General features: G+C 46.7%; 6 protein-coding genes across 6 annotated transcripts; 2 read left to right on the top strand and 4 right to left on the bottom strand.

Annotated features, from left to right (window-relative positions):
- Positions 1–220: 220 nt before the first annotated feature.
- YJR142W_2 (Uncharacterized protein) lies at positions 221–1,382 on the bottom strand (the record flags this gene model as incomplete). The annotated part of the gene is made up of 2 exons (XM_031149474.1): positions 221–1,157; positions 1,336–1,382. 2 exons carry the CDS (start codon positions 1,380–1,382, stop codon positions 221–223), a joined length of 984 nt encoding a protein of 327 aa, XP_031005367.1.
- A 431-nt stretch (positions 1,383–1,813) lies between these two features.
- On the top strand, positions 1,814–2,395 carry OPI10 (the record flags this gene model as incomplete). Its single annotated transcript, XM_031149473.1, has 1 exon — positions 1,814–2,395. One exon carries the CDS (start codon positions 1,814–1,816, stop codon positions 2,393–2,395), a length of 582 nt encoding a protein of 193 aa, XP_031005366.1.
- A 5,570-nt stretch (positions 2,396–7,965) lies between these two features.
- Positions 7,966–8,681, top strand: LHYA1_G004513 (uncharacterized protein; the record flags this gene model as incomplete). Its single annotated transcript, XM_031149472.1, has 2 exons — positions 7,966–8,426; positions 8,495–8,681. 2 exons carry the CDS (start codon positions 7,966–7,968, stop codon positions 8,679–8,681), a joined length of 648 nt encoding a protein of 215 aa, XP_031005361.1.
- A 345-nt stretch (positions 8,682–9,026) lies between these two features.
- patI_3 (Cytochrome P450 monooxygenase) lies at positions 9,027–10,682 on the bottom strand (the record flags this gene model as incomplete). Its single annotated transcript, XM_031149471.1, has 3 exons — positions 9,027–9,167; positions 9,231–10,418; positions 10,476–10,682. The coding sequence occupies 3 exons, from the start codon at positions 10,680–10,682 to the stop codon at positions 9,027–9,029; spliced, it is 1,536 nt and encodes a 511-aa protein (XP_031005360.1).
- A 1,338-nt stretch (positions 10,683–12,020) lies between these two features.
- Positions 12,021–13,069, bottom strand: coq2' (4-hydroxybenzoate polyprenyltransferase, mitochondrial; the record flags this gene model as incomplete). Its single annotated transcript, XM_031149470.1, has 2 exons — positions 12,021–12,331; positions 12,397–13,069. 2 exons carry the CDS (start codon positions 13,067–13,069, stop codon positions 12,021–12,023), a joined length of 984 nt encoding a protein of 327 aa, XP_031005363.1.
- A 4,884-nt stretch (positions 13,070–17,953) lies between these two features.
- LHYA1_G004510 (uncharacterized protein) lies at positions 17,954–18,922 on the bottom strand (the record flags this gene model as incomplete). Its single annotated transcript, XM_031149469.1, has 1 exon — positions 17,954–18,922. One exon carries the CDS (start codon positions 18,920–18,922, stop codon positions 17,954–17,956), a length of 969 nt encoding a protein of 322 aa, XP_031005362.1.
- Between the last annotated feature and the right edge of the window lie 397 nt (positions 18,923–19,319).

The following is a 19,319-nucleotide window of genomic DNA, read 5'->3' as shown; positions in this document are numbered from 1 at the left end:
TTTCGACTGCTATTGGCATATAAAAAGGCTTCGTTCATCTATCTTTTATAGGAATTGTAACCTCGTAGAACTCACCACATCTATCTAGAATTGTCCGTACCAGACCTTGTCCGTACCAGACCTTGTCCGTACCAGACCTTGTCCTCTAGAAATCCGATTCTCTTCTAAGCTGGCATATTCCTGTATATCCAAGCTTCTTCATCCAATGTCACTCACTCTCTCATGTGCCATGCGGCCCCGGGAACTCCAACTTCCTATGAAGCCTCCTCTCAATCTCCTTCCCCTCTTCACCCACAATCACTCCCCACCTAACCAAGAAATCCAAAACAACAACCGCACAATTCGGCTTGAACTCCCCCTTCCCAAGCGTCTCCAAACACTCCTCAACCGTCCACAAATAGAAACACTCCACTTCCCCATCTTGCGGTTTCGGCACTATTCCTTGCGGTAATTCCAGATCATATACATATTCGCATTCCGGCTGGATGACCCCGCTTTCACCTCCAGCCCGGGCCTCGCGGATGTGGATATATGTCACTGTGCCTACATCTTTAGCATGTCCACGTACGTGCTCCGCGGGCAAGCTCGCCTCTTCATCTGCTTCCCGGACTAGAGTGTCAAACGGTTCTTCACCGGACGCAATACCACCTGCAACCGTATTATCCAACATGCCGCCATACGTCTGTTTGTTTTTCGCACGGCGCGGAATCCAGAGTTTGAATCCATGTTTCGTACCATTCTCCTCCTTTTCTTCCTCACTCAAAAGGGTATAGCAAGACATGTGAATTCCATATGTAACAACACCAAACAGACAACTCGCGCTACGCTCCACATTCCATATCAACTTGTTCTTCTCCGTATACACTGCATATAGTTCGTTCCTCCACCCTGCCAATACCTCAAATGTCTTATTCTCGCGCCAGTATTGACACGTAGCGGCTACGGCTTTGCTCCTTTCTTGTTCCGTGGGGAAGATTGGCCAGGTTATTGTGCGGTCTTTGCGGGAGACTTCTAATTCGCCTTTGATGCGTATGGGGACTTTTGCGAGGGCGTTGAAAACGGATTCGAGGATGTAGCCGATGGGGACTGAATCGTGAAGGAGCGTGTAGGTGGTGCTGAGCAAGGCGGTGTGGGATTCCGTTCCTGGATAGGGAAATCTGGGGGAAGATGAATAGATTAGTACATAGGGTTCAACAGGTAGCTATGGAGAGAACGTATGTATTGAGTGGAAGAGAAGGGGGTTGCATAGGATTAGGTTTAGCAATTGGTGTAGCCTTGTATGACCTGCGGAGCCTTTCAGCCTTCCCAATTTGGAAACAAGAAAGTTCAACTCACGAATCGCATTCCTCTGCAAGCTCCAAATTTGATTTCGTTCTCGCCATCTTGTCTGTCTCCCTAAGGTAATATATCGTTTCAGAAAATGTGTACAGTAGTTGTAGGAAGACAGGGCTGCGCTTAATCAAATTGTTTCGAGATTACCTTAGAAGAGCCTGGCGGGCGGAGACAACCCCGCATCACCCCACCATGACTCTTCCAGATGTTTCTTCATTCACCATCTTCTTTCTCCACCGTCTATATAAACAGCCCAATACATATGGCAAAATCTTCGCATCCTATTAATTTATAATCATGGCAGAACAAGCTGCCTTTCCTCAGCTTTTTGGCCTAATTCCCACCGGCCGCCCTCCTATCCTCTCTCCATCTGCAGCACCCGCGCAAACAAGCTTCGTATATACCATACCGGTGGTTCCTTCACGGCCGTTTTCTCATATTGTCGTTTTCTTACTTCCCGGTATATATCACCCACTTTCCCATGTTGGCTTTAGCAAATAAGAAAGCTAATACTTGCGGTGACAAATCAGGAATCGTACTTCCCCCAAACACCGCCGCCGCAGTTTATATCTCCCTACCGACCGCAAACGCAAACACAGGACCGAATTTCAAGTTCCTAGGCGGAATTGGACCTGGCAAGGAGAGCGCTATATTCAAGGTCTCCGGTCTCACTTCCGCTACTAATGGAGCAGGAGAAGTGGACATGGATGCCCCCTTGGCCGGCACTGGCGGGGCCGAAATCACAATCGGCATATCTGTCGAAACTGCAGACTCGGTATCTGCGCAGATGGCTGCATTATCCACAAATACAGGCGTGGCAGGAGCAGGAGGGGAGCAGAGTGCTGCGTTGGTTCTGGCGAAAGCGCCCCAGCAGAGACCGGATACCCTTGTGCTCGCGCAGAGGATCATCAAGAACGCGTTCAATTTTCTGGCGAGCTTTAGTGGGAACGTAGCCGGTGGCATTGAGGTTGTTCCGCTGAAGGCTTTTGAGGAGTGGTGGAAGAAGTTTGAGGGGAGGCTGAGGAGTGATCCAGAGTTCTTGGAGAGGGATGTTGGGGATTGAGGGGGAGGGGAATTGCCTCACTCCTTGGGAGTTTAAGATATGAAAATCTGAAGCATTGGAAATGGGTTAAGGTCTTCTAAGTTATCCGGGATAGAGGAGGATATGGTTTATATATGGAGGATGACACTATGGGGTAATGTAATCAGGTATCTAGGATGAGGGAAGATTTGTACGGGCACGTTGAGCTGCATACGACTAGGTGTTCACGGATGAAGCAAGCTTAAGACAAAACGGGAAGAAATCATTATAGCTATATTAGACGTTAATTTACCCAGTGAAAAGGCCTCATCTCATCGCCGACTTTTCTCAAGCGAGAACCCCTTTCTGAATGTCCATCACCGCCTATGTTCCACCCCAACCCACCGCTAGCCATGTCCCTAACAACTCAGCCCTAAAAACCGTTGCCAGTTGTATCAAATCTAACCTTGAAACAAGGTCTACTTTACTGTATTATTATTTGGATTAGTATTAGTAGAATTATTATAGTTACTTGATACAGATTAAAAGGTATATAGGAAGACATAATTTAGGGGTTAGACGCTAAAATGGTTTTCTATAGGAGTAATTAGAGAATCAGCTCCTCCCTTTATAATTATTTTATAAAGTTTTAAGTCAACGAAAACATCTCGAAGTACTTTTGATCAAAAACCTGTCTCCGCGGAGGATCGAATGGATCTATAAACTCACTATGCGTAAAGAGGATATATTCAAGTTCTATAAAAGTATACGAAGTATTGTTGGGATATATCTCACGTGTACCACGTGACCTTAGTGCTCATGACTAAGCAGCGACGAGGCCTTCACCTCATCGTCGCAACCTTAGCTAGAACCTCTTCTACACCTAGAAATGCAACCACCAAGTGCACGATTCTAGGCCAGACCAGTGCACTATGTATAAACTAACAAGTATCCTATTGTAGGCCATCGACATCACATATTCGGATCACGGGATCGCCCCCCTTATTTACACGTAGAGAGTTAGGGACTATAGCTTCGCTAAATATTTATATACTATTTCTATCTAGGTTTTATTCAAAGGAAAGGCTAACAAAGTTTTTATGCCTATTCGAGACGATTTGGGACCTGTAGTACGCTAGTGTTGAAAGAAATGCTAGATTAAAGAGAGATCAGAAATAATGCCTTACGACTAGTCTTCAAACAACTCTCCGACAACTCTCCAGATGTGTAGGGTTGCATTCACAACTATGCAGAAGCAGTTGGTTTAATACCAACATCCTCAACACGACTCATGTAACCGAGTAGGTCTACTTGGTCATTTCCTTATAGATTTGTCTAGGATATTAAACGAAATGTATTGGATTGGCTGTAGCCCTACCTCAGCCACCTGTACTGCATCAGATTACTAAATAGTGGCTCCTATAAATCCAATCCTTTAACCCACGCTCTCATCCATTCCGGTTTGACCGCCTCCAGACCTCTCATGTGCGTACTCCATTCCTCTGTGCGATCCGTGGAGAAGTTCTTTCTCGATTCCGCACCTTCTGCCTCTCTACCGGTACAGAGGCTCTCGTAGAAACCTAGCAGCTTGACTGCGGGGTTCTTTTGCAGATCAACTTGATCACCCTTGCTGCTCTCTCTGAGTTTCTTTACCCACACTGCTAAAGGTACCAACTCCGGTGCTGTTTCTAGTGCAGCCCGAAGCTCTGGCACAAGGCTCGCGTATGAAACCGAGTGCGGGTTAACCATGTTGAAAAAGACTGCCTGGCTACCGATGTGGGAGATACGATCGTTCAGAGACAGGTCTAATAGGATCTGGGCGCCGTGGTCGACGGGCACGAAGTCGACACTGCTTGAAAAGGGGCCCAGCGATGATGGCAGCACACCCAGATGATACGAGGATGCGATCATGCTAGGGAACCACTCGTCCTTGTTCCATATGGAGCCAGAGCCTTTCTCCACAGCACCAGCCAGTTGGCCAACACGGACGATTAGAGCGCGCACGCCGGACTTCTTCGCAGCGGCGACGAGGAGCCCCTCACCAACGTACTTCGATGCTGCATACCCGTTCGGCCCGGGAACATGAGGGTTGGTGATTTCAGCCTCTGGCACGGGACCCTGGTTTTCCCGGCCCCAATTGGTCGCGACGCTAATTGAGGAGGAGAACAAGAGCGAGGGCCTGTTTGGGGCCGTGGCTGCGAGGTCGATGAGGTTTCGCAGTCCTCGCACGTGTGGCTCAAACGTGCGCAGTGGGATGTTGAAGTTGACCGGCCACTGGGTGTGGATGATGTGCGTAGTCTGCCGCACGACGCGGTCATGCAAGGTCTGCTCCAGCCCAAGCAGCGGCTTGCTGAGGTCAGCGTGTAGGAATTGAACTCGTTCGCTACAAGTCGTCGACAGGCCCAGGCCGCGCGCAGAGCTGGTCTGGAGCTGCTTCGTTTGACCGTCAGCGGACCGATTCAGGCAAAAGATGCGGACTACACGCTGGTCGGCGAGAAGCGCATCCAACAGGTATGAACCTAGTGATCCGGTGCTGCCAGTGAGTATCACCGATAGTTCTCCTTTGCACGTAGTATTTTCCGGCGGGAGATCTTTCGAATACTCCTCAATTATTTGCTTCATTCCTTTGACCTGCTCTTGCATCCATTCATCGAATGCAGTGTCATTGCCGAGCCTGATATTGCGGAGAGCGCGCGCCAGGCTACGGACTGTTGGGTTGGAGTATATCAGAGCGTTGTCGATCTTCTCAGACGGCACTTCAGCATCCTCGTGCTCCACCTGAGCTTTCACCTGACGCACAATATTTACGACCTTCAAAGAGTCGACGCCCATCTGAAAGAAGTCCTCATCGATCGACAGCTCTTTCAGCTGAGCAATCTTGGCGATAATCACAGAGAGCTGCGAGATGGTCTCGGCTTCGCTAACATTTCGCAGTAGAGGTTTGTCAAAGAGTTCCACCGAACCTACCTTGCTATAAACTTCAACGAGTTCCTTCTCGTAGAGATCAAATGTAGGCTTCCGCACAACAGATCCCTTTGGGCTTAGCATGAATGGCTTATCATGCTTTGCAAAGACGATACGGTCCGGAGAGAGCTGAGCATGACTAGGCACTTCCTTGTTTGCTCGCTCAATATAAGGCTGCAGCTGCATGATCAATTCATCGTGAGACAGGCTTTGTGCAAATTCATCTAGCTCAACAACAGCGGCAACTTCGAATCTCTTCTCGCCGTAAAGCAAGGCTCTACGTACGATAGGTGCCTGGCAGAGCGCAAACTCGATGAACGAGGGTGCGACTTTCTCGCCATTGGACAGAACAATCACGTCGTCAGCACGTCCAGAATGCTTCCATAGCCCGGGCTTGGTCGGATGCGGCCTGTACAGATCCGAGGTTGCATATTCTTTTGCATCGGGGAAGGCGTCGAAAGTCGGGTTGTATTGCGGGCCTTCATGTCGAACGGTGATGAGTTCGTAAAGATCGTCGGTCAGGTGCCGAAACTCGACGCCAGACTCTCCCGGCTTGAACTTTAGATAAGCGTGGTCATTATTGAAGTCAGAATGTGGATATATGGGATATCCGCCGGCCTCGGTGGTGCCGACATAGTTCTGGAGATTTACGTATTTCGAGATGATTGCTGCAGCCCTTTCATTGATGCTCCCTCCAGCATAGATCACAGTGGTGAGCTTTCCTAAGATTTGGAGCATCTCGTCAGACTGTGAGGCCTCTTCGAGCAATGCCGGCGCCAATATGGCTGTTGGGATCTCTAAGCATCTTAGAACTTGCATGATACCGGCCAGAGATACAGGTACATCTGGTGGATAAACCGTGGTTGGCTTCTGGAACCATAGGTTGAGCAAGGACTGGAAAATAGCAGCTCCGTGGAAGAAGGGCATTGGCAGGAATATACCGCCTTCAGGAAGCTCGGTAGGGACTGTCCCACGACCATTTTCATCTTTGAGGAAATGGTGACAATCGCAGGCAGCAAAACTTCGATAGGTGTGGAATATAGGCTTCACTTGCCCAGTGCTACCAGAAGAGTGAAGAATTAGGACTTGGTTGCTCTTTACATCTTCAAAGGTGCGATTGAAAGGGTATTCCAGGACCTCCCCATCGACTAAGAGATCGTCAAGTTCCGGGATGTCAATGGAGCCAAGGGGGTTTGGAGAAGCTTCTTCTATGTGGCTAATCGATGTCGAGGCGGCTTTAAGAAATATAGAGCAGCTTGTCTTCTCAAGTAGATGGAGATGGTTGCTGACACTGTTGCGGGGAGAGCTGAGCAAAAGCTTGTAGCCTGCCTTGGGTACTGCAATCAGAAGGGCGAAGTATCGAATGTCGTTGGGACCAATATAGGCCAGGGTATCAGCAGCCTCGCTTTTGCCCAGCTTCTCTTCCAGCATCCAAGCCAGACGGTCAACGATCCGCCCAAAGTCTCTAAATGTGATTTTGCGAAGCCCCTCGGCATATGACTTTCGGTCAATGGGGATATTGTAGATCAAGCGATCAGGGTCGGTTCGTGCGACCTCAGCGACATACGTCGGCAGCAAACGCTTTCCATAGGAGATCTCGGACTCAGCCATTGCATTGCTCTTCACTGTATTCTGGCAATCCTCTGAGGAGAACACAGGCGGGGACCAAAAGTTGGGGTGCAGCATCATACTGCCGAACTATATACGTGGGGTAAAACATTCTGAGGAATGTGGATAGAAGAATCTATGAATAAGAAGGTCGTATTAGGCTTCGAAATGGCTATCTGGGCCTGGTTGATAGGTTTGTGAGGTCAGTCCGAGTTAATTAGACCGCGCTTAGTAAAGATCAACAAGTTTCGCTGCGATGTCCAACTACCGAGCACCTATAGCGGCTACTCAGCCAATGGTGATTTCTATTCGCTTAGACATTCGCTTATACGGATGTATATTACAGCTTTGCATATGCCGAATTAAGAGGAGTATATATATCTTTTGAAGGTGAAGATATATCATCATATAACCGTTTTTGGGGGGAAGGGAAATAGGGGAGAGGGGAGAGGGTTATAAAGCATATATATCAAATAGCTTTCAGACTATACCTTTTTACTATTTTCAAAAAGTTCCGAAATTTTCTTACGGCTCTGTGGATTTCGGCGGAGATATACCTGGGTACGTAAGCTAGATATACCACTAGGGATTATTGCATGGGCATACTTGTAATTAGTGCAAACTTTACGGTTAGCGAGTCTTCAGCCAATCAAGACCTCAAAGGCAGGAGACCCCTGTCAATACAGATTTTGGATGTACCTCTGCATATACCCGTCTTGCTATGCCACAACTGGTGGGTTGTCCGCCTACCTACGGAAAAGGTCTTACTCCGTAAGGTAGGCATCCTACTGAGCCTACTGAGGCAAGACTCGTGGCTAGGCTACTATTGATGCAGCACTTGCTGCCAACCCGACAGCTCCAGCTCCAATTCCAGTCCAGCTCCCAAGTCTGCATACCGAAAGCGGACTTGGGTGAGTGTTGGTGGCGATGGTGCGATAGTATTGTTCCGCGCTCTAATCTATAGTATATATGCTTGGGTCCTCATATGTTTACCATAGAAATGGGTATTTCCATTATTCAGCCCTGTTTGTAAGATTACGATGGAGTGCCCCTCCAGGCTTGAAGGCCTCTACCAAAAATGGCAAAATCTACGGCCCACATCACCACCCGAGCAATTCCATGATTTCGGCGCTTTCTTCGACGACTCATGCACCGCGTGGCTCAAGAGTATGCGGGAGTGGGATCAACCTAGCATCGGTCGCCAAGCGATTATCGACAACGTGAAGACGAATATACAATCCCACCACATCGAGGAGCGACGCGTGCAGTCAAGTCTTGTATCTGAGGATGGACGGACTGTTATGTGTGAGATGAGGAATCGGCTGGATGTTCTCGGGACTCCGCTGGATAACTTCTACGAGACTGCTGTGGCAAGGTTCAATGAAAAAGGACTTATTACCGACTTTAAAGTTTACAATTGTCGGAGTCCGATCGTGGGTGTTGTCCAGACTGTTACGGGGAAAGGGCCGTATACTGCAGCTGCTGCGAAGCAGGAATTCGAGTGAGGAATGCCATTAGGCAAATTTCATTTTGTGCATTGGGATTGATTTGATGCTAATGCAAAGTTAGACACGTTGGAAGGCATAGCAATAAACAGCCAGCGAGCACCGAACTTGCTCAAGTCTCTGCGCCCGCGGAAACTCAATGTTGTCGGGATGTTAAGGACAGAGACCCTCCCAGGTTCTTTCCGGCCATCCGGGCCCGTCTCTGGAAGAAGGTTGCCAGCGTCCTCCACATCTTGAGAAGAAGCTCTTAATGGGAAGTCTAATTGCTAGGCAGGGAGTGCACGGAATGTATATAGTATTTGCTTTGTGGCAATTTTCTACTGGTGTTACGGATCTTCAGCTTCCTCGATATGATTAATGAATTGAATGAAATCATGCCTATATCGTGTTGATCTTGGCGCAGACTTCCTTTTCTATCAACAGTGTCTGCAGTAGTCTATGAGGCAGTAAAAATCAAGCAGGCTGCAGACGACCGTGATCTGGAAAATTAAATTATTTAAGAGTTACTCTATTGCCGCACATATAAAATCCTCCCCACCCGTACACTTCAAAAGTCTACCAGAAACCCCAAGTTGTCACCACTTCGACGATGCATATTAGTTTGCTTCGGTTTTGGTTGCTTGAGCGCTTTCTTTCAGTATCAATGCCTCATGCGCTGGGCTACGAATCTTCATTTGGATGGGGAACGGTTCATCCACAGTTATATGATTCAGGTTCCTGGTGTCCAATGGACCGTTCTATCAGGGAAAGTTAGTGAGTTTTCTGACTTCGGAGAGTAATGAGCATTGTTAACGACTTACGGGTGACATATCGAAGCAGAATATCATGCGAGTAATAGCAACAAACAAGGCCTGTTGTGCAACTTTGTAACCCACACATATACGACGACCTCCACCGAAAGCCCAGAGATCGTGCACGATATTGTCTTCATTGCCATCCAGCCAGCGCTCAGGTTTGAAACATTCCCCTTCATCATACTCTTGACTGATAGCGATTGTGTTCAACACGAAGCTGACACCTTTGGGAAACAGATAAGATCCGTAATGAAGATCTTCCGTGAGCTGATGAGGGGGCACTATTGGCACAGTAGGCCGCCAGCGAAGTACCTCCTTGATAATAGCTGATACGTATGGAAGGTGCGTAAAATCACTAAGGCCAGGCAAGCGTATGGTATCTCCATAACAGATAGCGTCAATATCGGCACGCGCTCTCGCGAATACCGTTGGATTGCTGACCATGGCCATGATGAAGGTATTCAAAGTCATTCTTGTGTTGTCACCTCCTGCCGCGATGACTGACGTTGCTAGATACATCGCTTCTTCTTCATTGCCTTTGTATTTGACATCTGGATGAAGTAACGTATCTCTGACGAATGACGGCTTTGCTGTCTTATTGCAGACCGCAGCGTAGATTGGATCCCACCACTGCTGAAAAACGGCCCGGTGATGTTCGCCCATCTTCTGCCAGTAAGGACGCCATAGCTTCAATACTTGAGGCAGCTTGTCCATCTCAGGGAAGAAATCAATCATACTGCGACCAATGTTCTGTACAAACTCCATGGTTATCTGCTGATAATCATCAAGCTCAGCTTTGGTCTTTTCAAGCTTTCCGCCCATTACTAGGCGGTAGAGCACGGTGGTCGAGTAACGGAAGTTGTGGAAATACCATCGCTCTGGTTGCTCCAGATAAGAGAGAAGTAATGGCAAACTCTCCGATTCTTGCCAATCGCCATAGACTCGGAGTGCCGATCCACTGAGAAGGTGATGCATCACTCGACGACCCTCAGTCCACCCTGCCGTCTGTCTGATTACCGTTCTCTTGCCATTACTGATTAGCCCACTGACGACCGGCATATATGGCCGCTCAGTGGTAATCTTCCCTTGTTTGTTAATCAAATCGGATGCAACACGTCTGCTGTTGAGCAATATCCATGTCTGTGAACCTAAATGCAAGGTGGCCATTTCTCCATGTTGACGCATTGAAGAAAGCTGGCGCAGATGTCAGTATGACGCTTCTCTATATGGACGGCAGTGGTCGAAACTTACATATGGAACAAAGCCTCCAGGACGGCGGGCATTGAGGAATTGGAACAGATTTCCAAAGATTGGAGTCCCTTCGGGACCGGGTGGCAGCTTGTATCTTGGGCCGCTCAATCTCCATTTTTGATCTTTGGGTTTGAATGTCTCTCTCAGCAGGAAGCACGCAAGTATGCCAATGGCAATACAAATATGAATGCTAGTCAAAAGCTCCATGTCTTCTTGTCTTCAACGCAGTCAGCATCCGCATGCAATACGTACGAGTCGGATAAACGTAAAGGGTGCGGGATGGCTATAACAAATGACTGGAAGATATAATTGCCGTGAGTCCATGCAGCCGAGTAATTATCATGCTCGCTCTTTTCTTATCTCTTTTCCCGGGAATGAGGCAGAGCCACAATCGTACGGTATGGTACGGTCCCGGGAAGCTGGGCCCAGCAATGGTTTGGAAAGCACTGGTCGCCATGCAACCACGTTGTACGACCCGCCCCACCAGATGCAAGTACTGCACTAGTAACTACCCCGCTCCACCCCGCCCCATCCCTGCCACCCCACCCCTCCAGCCAAGAATGGAAAGGTTTCCGGCGATGAGGAACGCTAAGGCGAAGGACCTAGTCCCTGTAGTTTACCGGTGGGGTGGGTGGACAGTTTGTTCTGTAGCCGGAGGCCCCCGATAGGTATTCGCAGTTGAACGGCATATCTTCAGCGCTTACACAGTTACATTCGGTGCAGTAATGCTTGTTGCTACCTAGCCTGGTCAGTGGGTGCGACGTCTTCCCCTTTTTAGATAATCCAACATGCCCAAGTCTATGGCATTTGTTAATATTCAACCTTCTATTATTCGCAAGAAAGAGAAACTGCATATATCCCCGAAACAACCGTTGAAAAGGCGGTGTGACTTTTGCAGGATGTCTCGCATTCCCCCCTCTAGACTCTAGAGCATGTATTGATTGCATCATCTGATAATTACTTGTTTTTAAAGTATTTTGCTACTTACCTACGTTTTAACTAGAAGAAGAATTAGCGAGCAAAAAGCACGTAGGTAATTGACCAATTAGCTAATTTGCTTATAAAGGCCTATAAATTGACCAATTCACTGGTGCATTAACCAATGACAGAATTGGTGAGTAAATCAGAACAGAACACTGCTACTACTCGAGTATATCATGGAAACACGGCTTTTCTACTGGGTCAAACACCTTTGCTAGCAAAACGGCAAAACGGCGAGTGGTTACATATAAAACATCACGTTGGAGCTGCACCAGTGCTACGGCAGGGAGAAGCTTGTGTTCAAGGTTAATTGTTACTTATTAATTAAGTTGTCTTCAAGACAAACTTGGGAGGAATCTAATTGGCAAAAAATCTAATCGAAAATTTGACAGCGCCTGCTTTGGGACCTTTCAATATGTGAATCGATACGCAGAATAGGAAAGAACAGCACTGGCAATCTTCTAACCAACAAAAGAAAAATGAGAGCAAACTTATAGTTGCAGAAATAGACCCCGGCGACATAAAGCCTCAAGGTCTAAACAACTCAGACCAGAGTCTAATGTCCTACAGCTTCTGGACATATTCCACCACAAACCCGGTGCACATTGTAATTCCTCCATAGAGAAGATGTCTCTTGAACCACAACCCGCAGTTCTCCGGGTTTGTAAGATCAAGGGTTATAAGCCCAACCGCAGCGACCATGGCAGAGCCTAGGCAGGAGAAGGAAAAGTACCAAGGGCCGGCATCGATGGCAATTCCAGCCGCCACAAGGGATCCGACCTCGATGCCTGCTAGGATTGACAGAGCTAATTTCCCGTATGATTTCCATTTCAAAGCTAAGGACCTAACACCAGCTTTCTCGTCATCTGCAATATCTATCCAAGGTAATGGTAAGCAAAGGAATTTAGTACAGCGGCTCCACGTTCCAGATTTTACATACCTTGATACGCATAGATGGTGTCATAAAGCACAGTCCAAGCCACATTTGCAACTGCCAGATACCCCAGACTCTGTTGAATCTGTGGCATCTGCAATGCCTCGATCATGTCATACCGCGTTGTCATCATATAGCCAGTCAAGACGTTCCAGGAGAACATTAGTCCCAGGAAGAGTTGCGGGTAGTCGGTAACACGCTTCGCGAACGGGTAGGCCACATTGAAAAGAAAGTTAGGGATCAATGTATAGAAAGCCTGGTCTCCCGACGCCTGCCATACAATCCCGACCCACAGGAAGATGAGGGCAACCGCGAACACCCTGGCCGCGGCGGGAGTTGCGGCTCCGCTAGGAATGGGCCTTGTCCGCGTACGAGCGACCTGGCTATCAAATTTGTAGTCGGCAGCATCGTTCCAGACACAGGCAGCGGAGCGCAGGACGAAGGATGATAGAAAGAGTTGCACGAAGAAAATTGCCCCATCGAGGAATTCCGGGCGAGGGACTTCCGTATCCACAGACACAAGAGACCCGAGCAAGAGCGGTATGTGAAAGGCTAAGACTCCAGCTGGTTTGTGGACCCGAGCAAGCTCATAGAAAGCTCTCCATCTGTTTACGGATGTCTTGGGTGGCGATTGTGCCGGAACAAAGAGTTTGGACTTTTCTTGAACAGTGGTAGACATGTTGGCGATTCTTGCAATACTCTTCTTGAGGGGGGGGGGGCAAACTTTCTGGCTATAAGGACAAATTCTTCCACATACCTGTCTGTTACTTACCAACGTGTTTGACTTTTTGGGGAGTATACGGTTCCTACGTTTTGGGAAAGTGGTCCGGTCGGTACTTGGAGTTTCCCATCATTGAGGGGTTTCACCCAGTCACATACGCTTGCTACCACCTCTCAAAGCTGCATATGCATGTGTACCAATTAGAAAACGCCGAAAGGGCCCGACAGTTGAAGAGGCGCTATTGTAAATGCAGGTGAAGATTCGTGGTCGTTTCCTACTCGCGGGCCATGCCACTGGGTTGGTAAGAGATTACTTGGTCGTTGGCTGGATAAGTGCACAGTGCAGGACGGAGACAGCGGGCTATGTCATATGGTGCTGCAGTGCATGTAGACTAGCCACTGACCACGACTTCCTGAAGTACATACCTAGGTATCTAGTAATAGATGTGGAGTTCCGCATTCGGCGGCGGGAGTCTTTGGGAGGGATGACAGTTCCAATCGACGGGCCGCGCCGGATGCAGCGAGTTGCATAATCGTTCGTCCAGACGGCAGTGCCGTGTTTTAGCGGGCCGAAAACTCTCTTATTAACTATGCTAAAGTTGTAAGTTTAAACTTGTCTTATAATACGAGTATAAGTTATTAGTGAGATATATAGAGACCTGTAAATACTTAAATATAAGTAGTTCAAGAGGTTTATAATATATTACTATATTTTATATAAGGTATTAACTTCCTAATGACTTAAAATTATTATTTTCAATATCACTTTACAGCTAATTAACTAACTAGTAAGTACGAAGCATAGTAATGGCACCTGCAGTCTCTAAGTGTATAGCTGTTTACACCTATAGATGAAGTGCTAGAGTCTTTATCAAGAAAAAGTCCTTGATGTCACAGGACATCAATATCACGTGCGATGATCACGGGATCCACTCCCCTAACTCACAAACAGAACGTGAGGAAGTGCTTATGGTAGTTTACATTGATGGGTAAGTAAGCTCAAAACGTATGAATCACCGTATAAAATGGGTCCTCTGCCTAACCCTCTTCCCTCCTTAGTTTAGTATTCCAGTTCTTGAAGGAGCTTAATACTAGCACTTGCATCAACGCCAAATGCTACTGCAACCCCAGCACTAAGTGCTATTGATTTATTAGTTATTTATGTTAACCAAGACTCCGGAAAAGTACTCACGGGACACAAAATGCCCGCCCATATGAGCAAGCTCGTTGGGCTCATTCGTGAGAGTTCCAAGAATCCATAATACTATATTTCAAGCATTCCGTATTAAGCACCGTAGAGCATATAGATGACTACCACACCTGGGTCATTACAATCTATTCTAGGACCATCAATACTCCGGTCAAGTCCAGCTCGAAAGCCAAATGATTTGTGCAATATATGTTCCAATGATAATGGTAGAGCAAATTGCAATTGCTACCAGACCACGCTTCTTTCTGGAACCAAACTTTGTAGAGTCAAGCAGAGCTGCAAGTCCAATTGAGAATGAAATTGGGATAATATTCGTGAGAACACTGTTGAGGTTTCGAGTCTTCAAATTGTAAGCATATGCGTTCATAGAGCCCTGAAGCACAAGAGAATTCTCACCTACGAAGAATGTCGTATTCATAATGACTATTCGCCAATCCATTAAGAGTTTTCCAAAGCCCTTGAGTGATTCAAAGAAGCCGGAGTGGCTTTTGGTGGTTAGTCCGGTACCGTCTGGGCGAACTAGTTTCTCCGGCGAGAGCATGAGAAGCGCAAAACCCACAGATGATATCTGTAAAATAATGAACACAATATAGACAGAATGTGGGACGCTCGAAGTAGCGCTTTTAAGGTCATTCCAAATGCAATCAAAGCTCCGATCATAGCACCAGTCGCGTTGAAGACCCGTTGCACAGCTCTGTATTTGCCTTTATCCTGCTCTTCTGCATAGGTGTTCGCCATGTAGCCTTGAATGGTCATTAGCCTTGTTCTTTTCCTTTAATATAAATGGAGTTTTGGGGGCTAGTTAGATGGAGTAATATTTAAGAGCAGAATAAGTCACTAGCAATTGTCCATAGACTGCCAGCGCTGAGGCCTAATGAGGCTCCTCCTACAATAGGAAACCAGAGGTGGCCTTTAGCATCGAAATACCTTAATGATCCTTTGGGGAAAAGAATAAAAGGAAGTAATATTTCAGGCTTAGGACGTACCGATATATACAAGGGATATCCAATGCATCTGAACAAAGCTGTAAGCTGAGGCTTGAAGGTATTAATAGCAGTTCCTCCGAAAAGAGCACTGAACGTGAAAACACTATATAGAACACCATTAGAAACATCCGCCATATAAGTAGAGAAAACACGACCGCCACCAGCTCTTAAACCCTAATATAAGTAAGTAAATAGTCTCTCCAAACTTGGGCTTATACAGAAGCAAGTCAGTGACATACCACAATAGCTAAATATAGCCCAGGGTTGCAAAACAACAAAGCTGAAATGAGTAAGTTTTGGACAATTGGGCTGCCAACTACAATTATTCTTTAGCTCGAAAGTGCTTGTCCGTAACACATACTTGTTCTGCCTCCAAAATCGAAGGGTTGGCGCACTTTCGAGTTTTGAATTAGTTACCACAGTAGAATCATTATGTGGATGTTCCGCAGAATGTGCATCCTGAGCCATGGCGACTGTCGCTATGAAATTATGAAGTTCAACTTATGAACTTCGGTTTTCTATTGATTATCTATTATCAACATATTATACTCTATAACTGTACTTATACTAAGAGGACTAATAACATTCGGCCTTCTTTCTTAGCTCACGACGGACCGAAGGGAGCTAAGAGGGTAGACCTGCCTCTGTTATCAATATTGATGCATTGCTCCTTTCCCCGCTATACTTTTTGTTTGGACCGAAACTTAAATCCTAGGGAAATATAATTAATTGGTATTAGTACTAAAGTGGTCTTGGAGATAGCTTCACATATAGCAATTACTCGTAAGTGGCCCATAAGAGTACTTTCATGTGTCTACTTAAGAGCTCGTCATTAGAATATAGACAGTATAAGCTGGGATTATACAAGATTATCGCCGCGCGTCAAAGGCGAACTGGGTGGCACGGGTGGCGTGAAGGGTATGTGTACAAGATATTCAGGGATGAGTAGCTGCTAAAGTGGGGTGCTAAAAGTATTTGACTATCTCTATGTACGTACACTATGCTTGTGTCGCCCAAAAGTCTAAACTTAGAAGGGTTCTAGTAGCTATAACAATATTCCTCACAAGGGGGTTAACCACTGAAGAACCTCAAATCAATCCGCCTGGACGTCCCACTATAAAATAAAGAGGTTTAATCTAAGGTTAAGACTAGTTTATATTTAGTACGAGTACCGAGCGTTTGCCCCACATGTCAGACTTCTGGGCGATACAAGTACCACGAGCCACTATAGAAGATATGGTCCTATTCTTTATACGCCCAACTGAGAAAACTTTTGCAAAAGCCAATGCAAGGGTTGCACTTGTGTTGTCGACATTTACATATCTAGCTTATGCGAATGAACACATCTATTCGAGAGAGAACACTTGGCTGCGGACCAAAGATGATATTCACGATGATGATAACTTCGAAAAAGATGCGGCGTAGGACTGACCTTGGGCTGTCATTATATGACAAGCACATTGATCTCTCCGGTGCCGTTTTTAGTTCTACCAAAAGGCCTCTCCTAAACGTACGGCCGGGCTATGTGCATTAGGGTTTTCATCGTCCGCGGAAGTATATCGCAGATCTTCTTATGATTGGGTTCCTCGAGAGAGACTAGGAATTGGCTACGATATTGTTGTCGACCATGACGTGCACGAGTAAAGTGCGCTAGTACCTTCCCCCGCGGCCTCGTTTTACTTCCACTTAGTTATAGATGCGTTGGCTGGCACGGCCATGGTCAACGCCCCGGAGCCTGCGCAGGGCGGCCGCGGGGGGGCATGGTTAGTTACTCCGTACTACGGATTATAGGACTAGGAATACAGACCTTATACAGTAATTGCACGCGCTAACAGCAGAGAAATATAAGCTTCGGCGAAATGCGCCGGAACTAACTTAGCTAGTGAGTTCTTATTGATGTTAGCTAAGTAAACTAATTTTAGCCGCAATCTTACTTCTACACGCCCGTTGTTCCATCCTTCTATTATTCCCCTTCATTTCCCTATTCCTTCTTGTGCGCCCCTTTCTTTTTGGTGGCAAGCATAACCCTAAAAATAATTCGTCCGTCCAACAATTTTCCTCTCCCCGTTGCTTTAATCGCTCCTAATTTGTATTATCCTCCACACTCTGCAGCTGTTTTGCTCTCTCCTTTCGGTATTGCTTTTTTCTTATACTATTAATCTTATCTCTTGTTTTACTATAAACTTTCCAAAGCCTTGTTCCTTCATAGCCCCCGTTCTTCAGATTAGTCTTCACTTACTTTCCTGTAGCCTTTATTCCAGTATCCTCAAACCTGAATTCATGCATTTCTTTACAGAAATGAATAAGTGCTGTTGTACACACGAAAGATTAAATACTTTTTCATATTCTAACATCTCAAACTCTATTGCCGGCTTCCCAGATAATGAGTTTTACTAACTAGGGGTCGTATAGTTTCAAGAAGGGAAAGCAAAAGAACTAAGAACCATGTAATCTTACAAAGTGAAACGATGCTTGTATATGACGCCATTCACGGCACCATCTCAGGGGCAACCCTCGCTTAATATGGTGAAGTATATTTCTTGAAACGTTAATTCAACGGGGCTAAAGATCTAATTACCCCCATTTCTCGAACCCTAAGCGTACGACACCGGATATCAATAACAGGTCTTCTGCCGAATTCGTCCTATCAAGGAAGCCACAGTGGCAAATGCAATGATGCCGTACTATGAAGATCCATCGAATCCCCATATCCTTGCACATGTCCATCCATCTTGGGGCGACGAGTAAACAAGATCAGCATATCTCTGCGTGCTGGCTGGCTCAAATCTAACTGATACAATGACGTGACGCTGTGCTTGAAGTCGTGGTCCGCAAAGAGAAGACTATCAAGGAAGTGTCGATGTTGCACCCGCCCCTTGATCAGTGTGGGATTCGTCTCGCACATCTGTATTCCGGTCGTCTCGCGGTTATCATGAATGTAAGTGACCGCGCTGTCGGGGCGCATATTACTGCTGCCCAAGAAGACAGTCATTGTGTGGTCAGAGCCATCGGAATGGACACCTTCGAGAGCCGGTTCCCCCCGGATGCCACTTTTCTTATCAGTGTGTGTACTGGCGTCGAACATATTGCATATCCAGCTGGTGGAGGAATAGTCCAGTCGATCACGGGGTTTGACACGGACGCCCTGGAATATCAGGGCTTTGAAAATCATCAGGGCCTGCACTACTGTGTTGCCTTGCATGTCTGTCGGAGCCTCATCAAACATCCTCGGGATCCCCGAGTCATGGCGTTTGTAGTCCTCTTGCACGGTGAGAGTGTAGGCCTGCTCCTCAAGTCGCCGTATGCTACGCGTCTCGAAATCGATGCAGTAGCGTCCATAGGTCACGGTTCGAAAATCGAGGGTTGGATCCGGTCCCGTTAGGTCGCTGATCAACTGAATGTACTTGAAGTCTTCTTGTCTAGCTCCGAGACCTTTCAGAATGGGGATCATATCCTCGCCTCTGACGAAGATGAATCGGTCTCGGAGGTAAATCTCACGCAGAGACATAATCCTGGAAATAGTCTCATAGAACCGGGCATCATAACGTCGATCGAGAACATTCAAAACGTGGGGTACTGGGGGAGGAGGGACTTTGTGACCGTTCGTAGTATACATGATCAAAATTGGATGAAACCAAAGATCTAACGGCGAGGTCAAACCCACAAGGACGTTGGTTCTCTTTATATCACGGCAGGCTAACACCTCTGAAGAAAGCGTTTCACTGGGTTATACTTCGTACTATGTAGCAGGGGATATAGATGCAAATATACTTTAACCTAAAAAGATCACGAATAAGAAAAAGCCACCCTACCACTTTATTCCCTACCAGCCGTCAATTAAGCGGAAGCTATGGATATCCCGTAAAACTATAATTAGAAACCATATACGGAATTAAGCGTCTAAGAGGTGTTTTATGCATAATAATAGGACGCCAGCGACGCGAAAGCAACAAATGGGCTTTAGGAGCGCAATAAGCGTGGTTCTAGAGGCATTAGAAAGACAGATAAAGCAT

This window comes from Lachnellula hyalina (genome assembly GCF_007821495.1).
Source record: "Lachnellula hyalina strain CBS 185.66 chromosome Unknown contig00066, whole genome shotgun sequence".
Lineage (NCBI taxonomy): Eukaryota > Fungi > Ascomycota > Leotiomycetes > Helotiales > Lachnaceae > Lachnellula > Lachnellula hyalina.
This window is presented reverse-complemented; position numbering and strand designations above follow the sequence as displayed.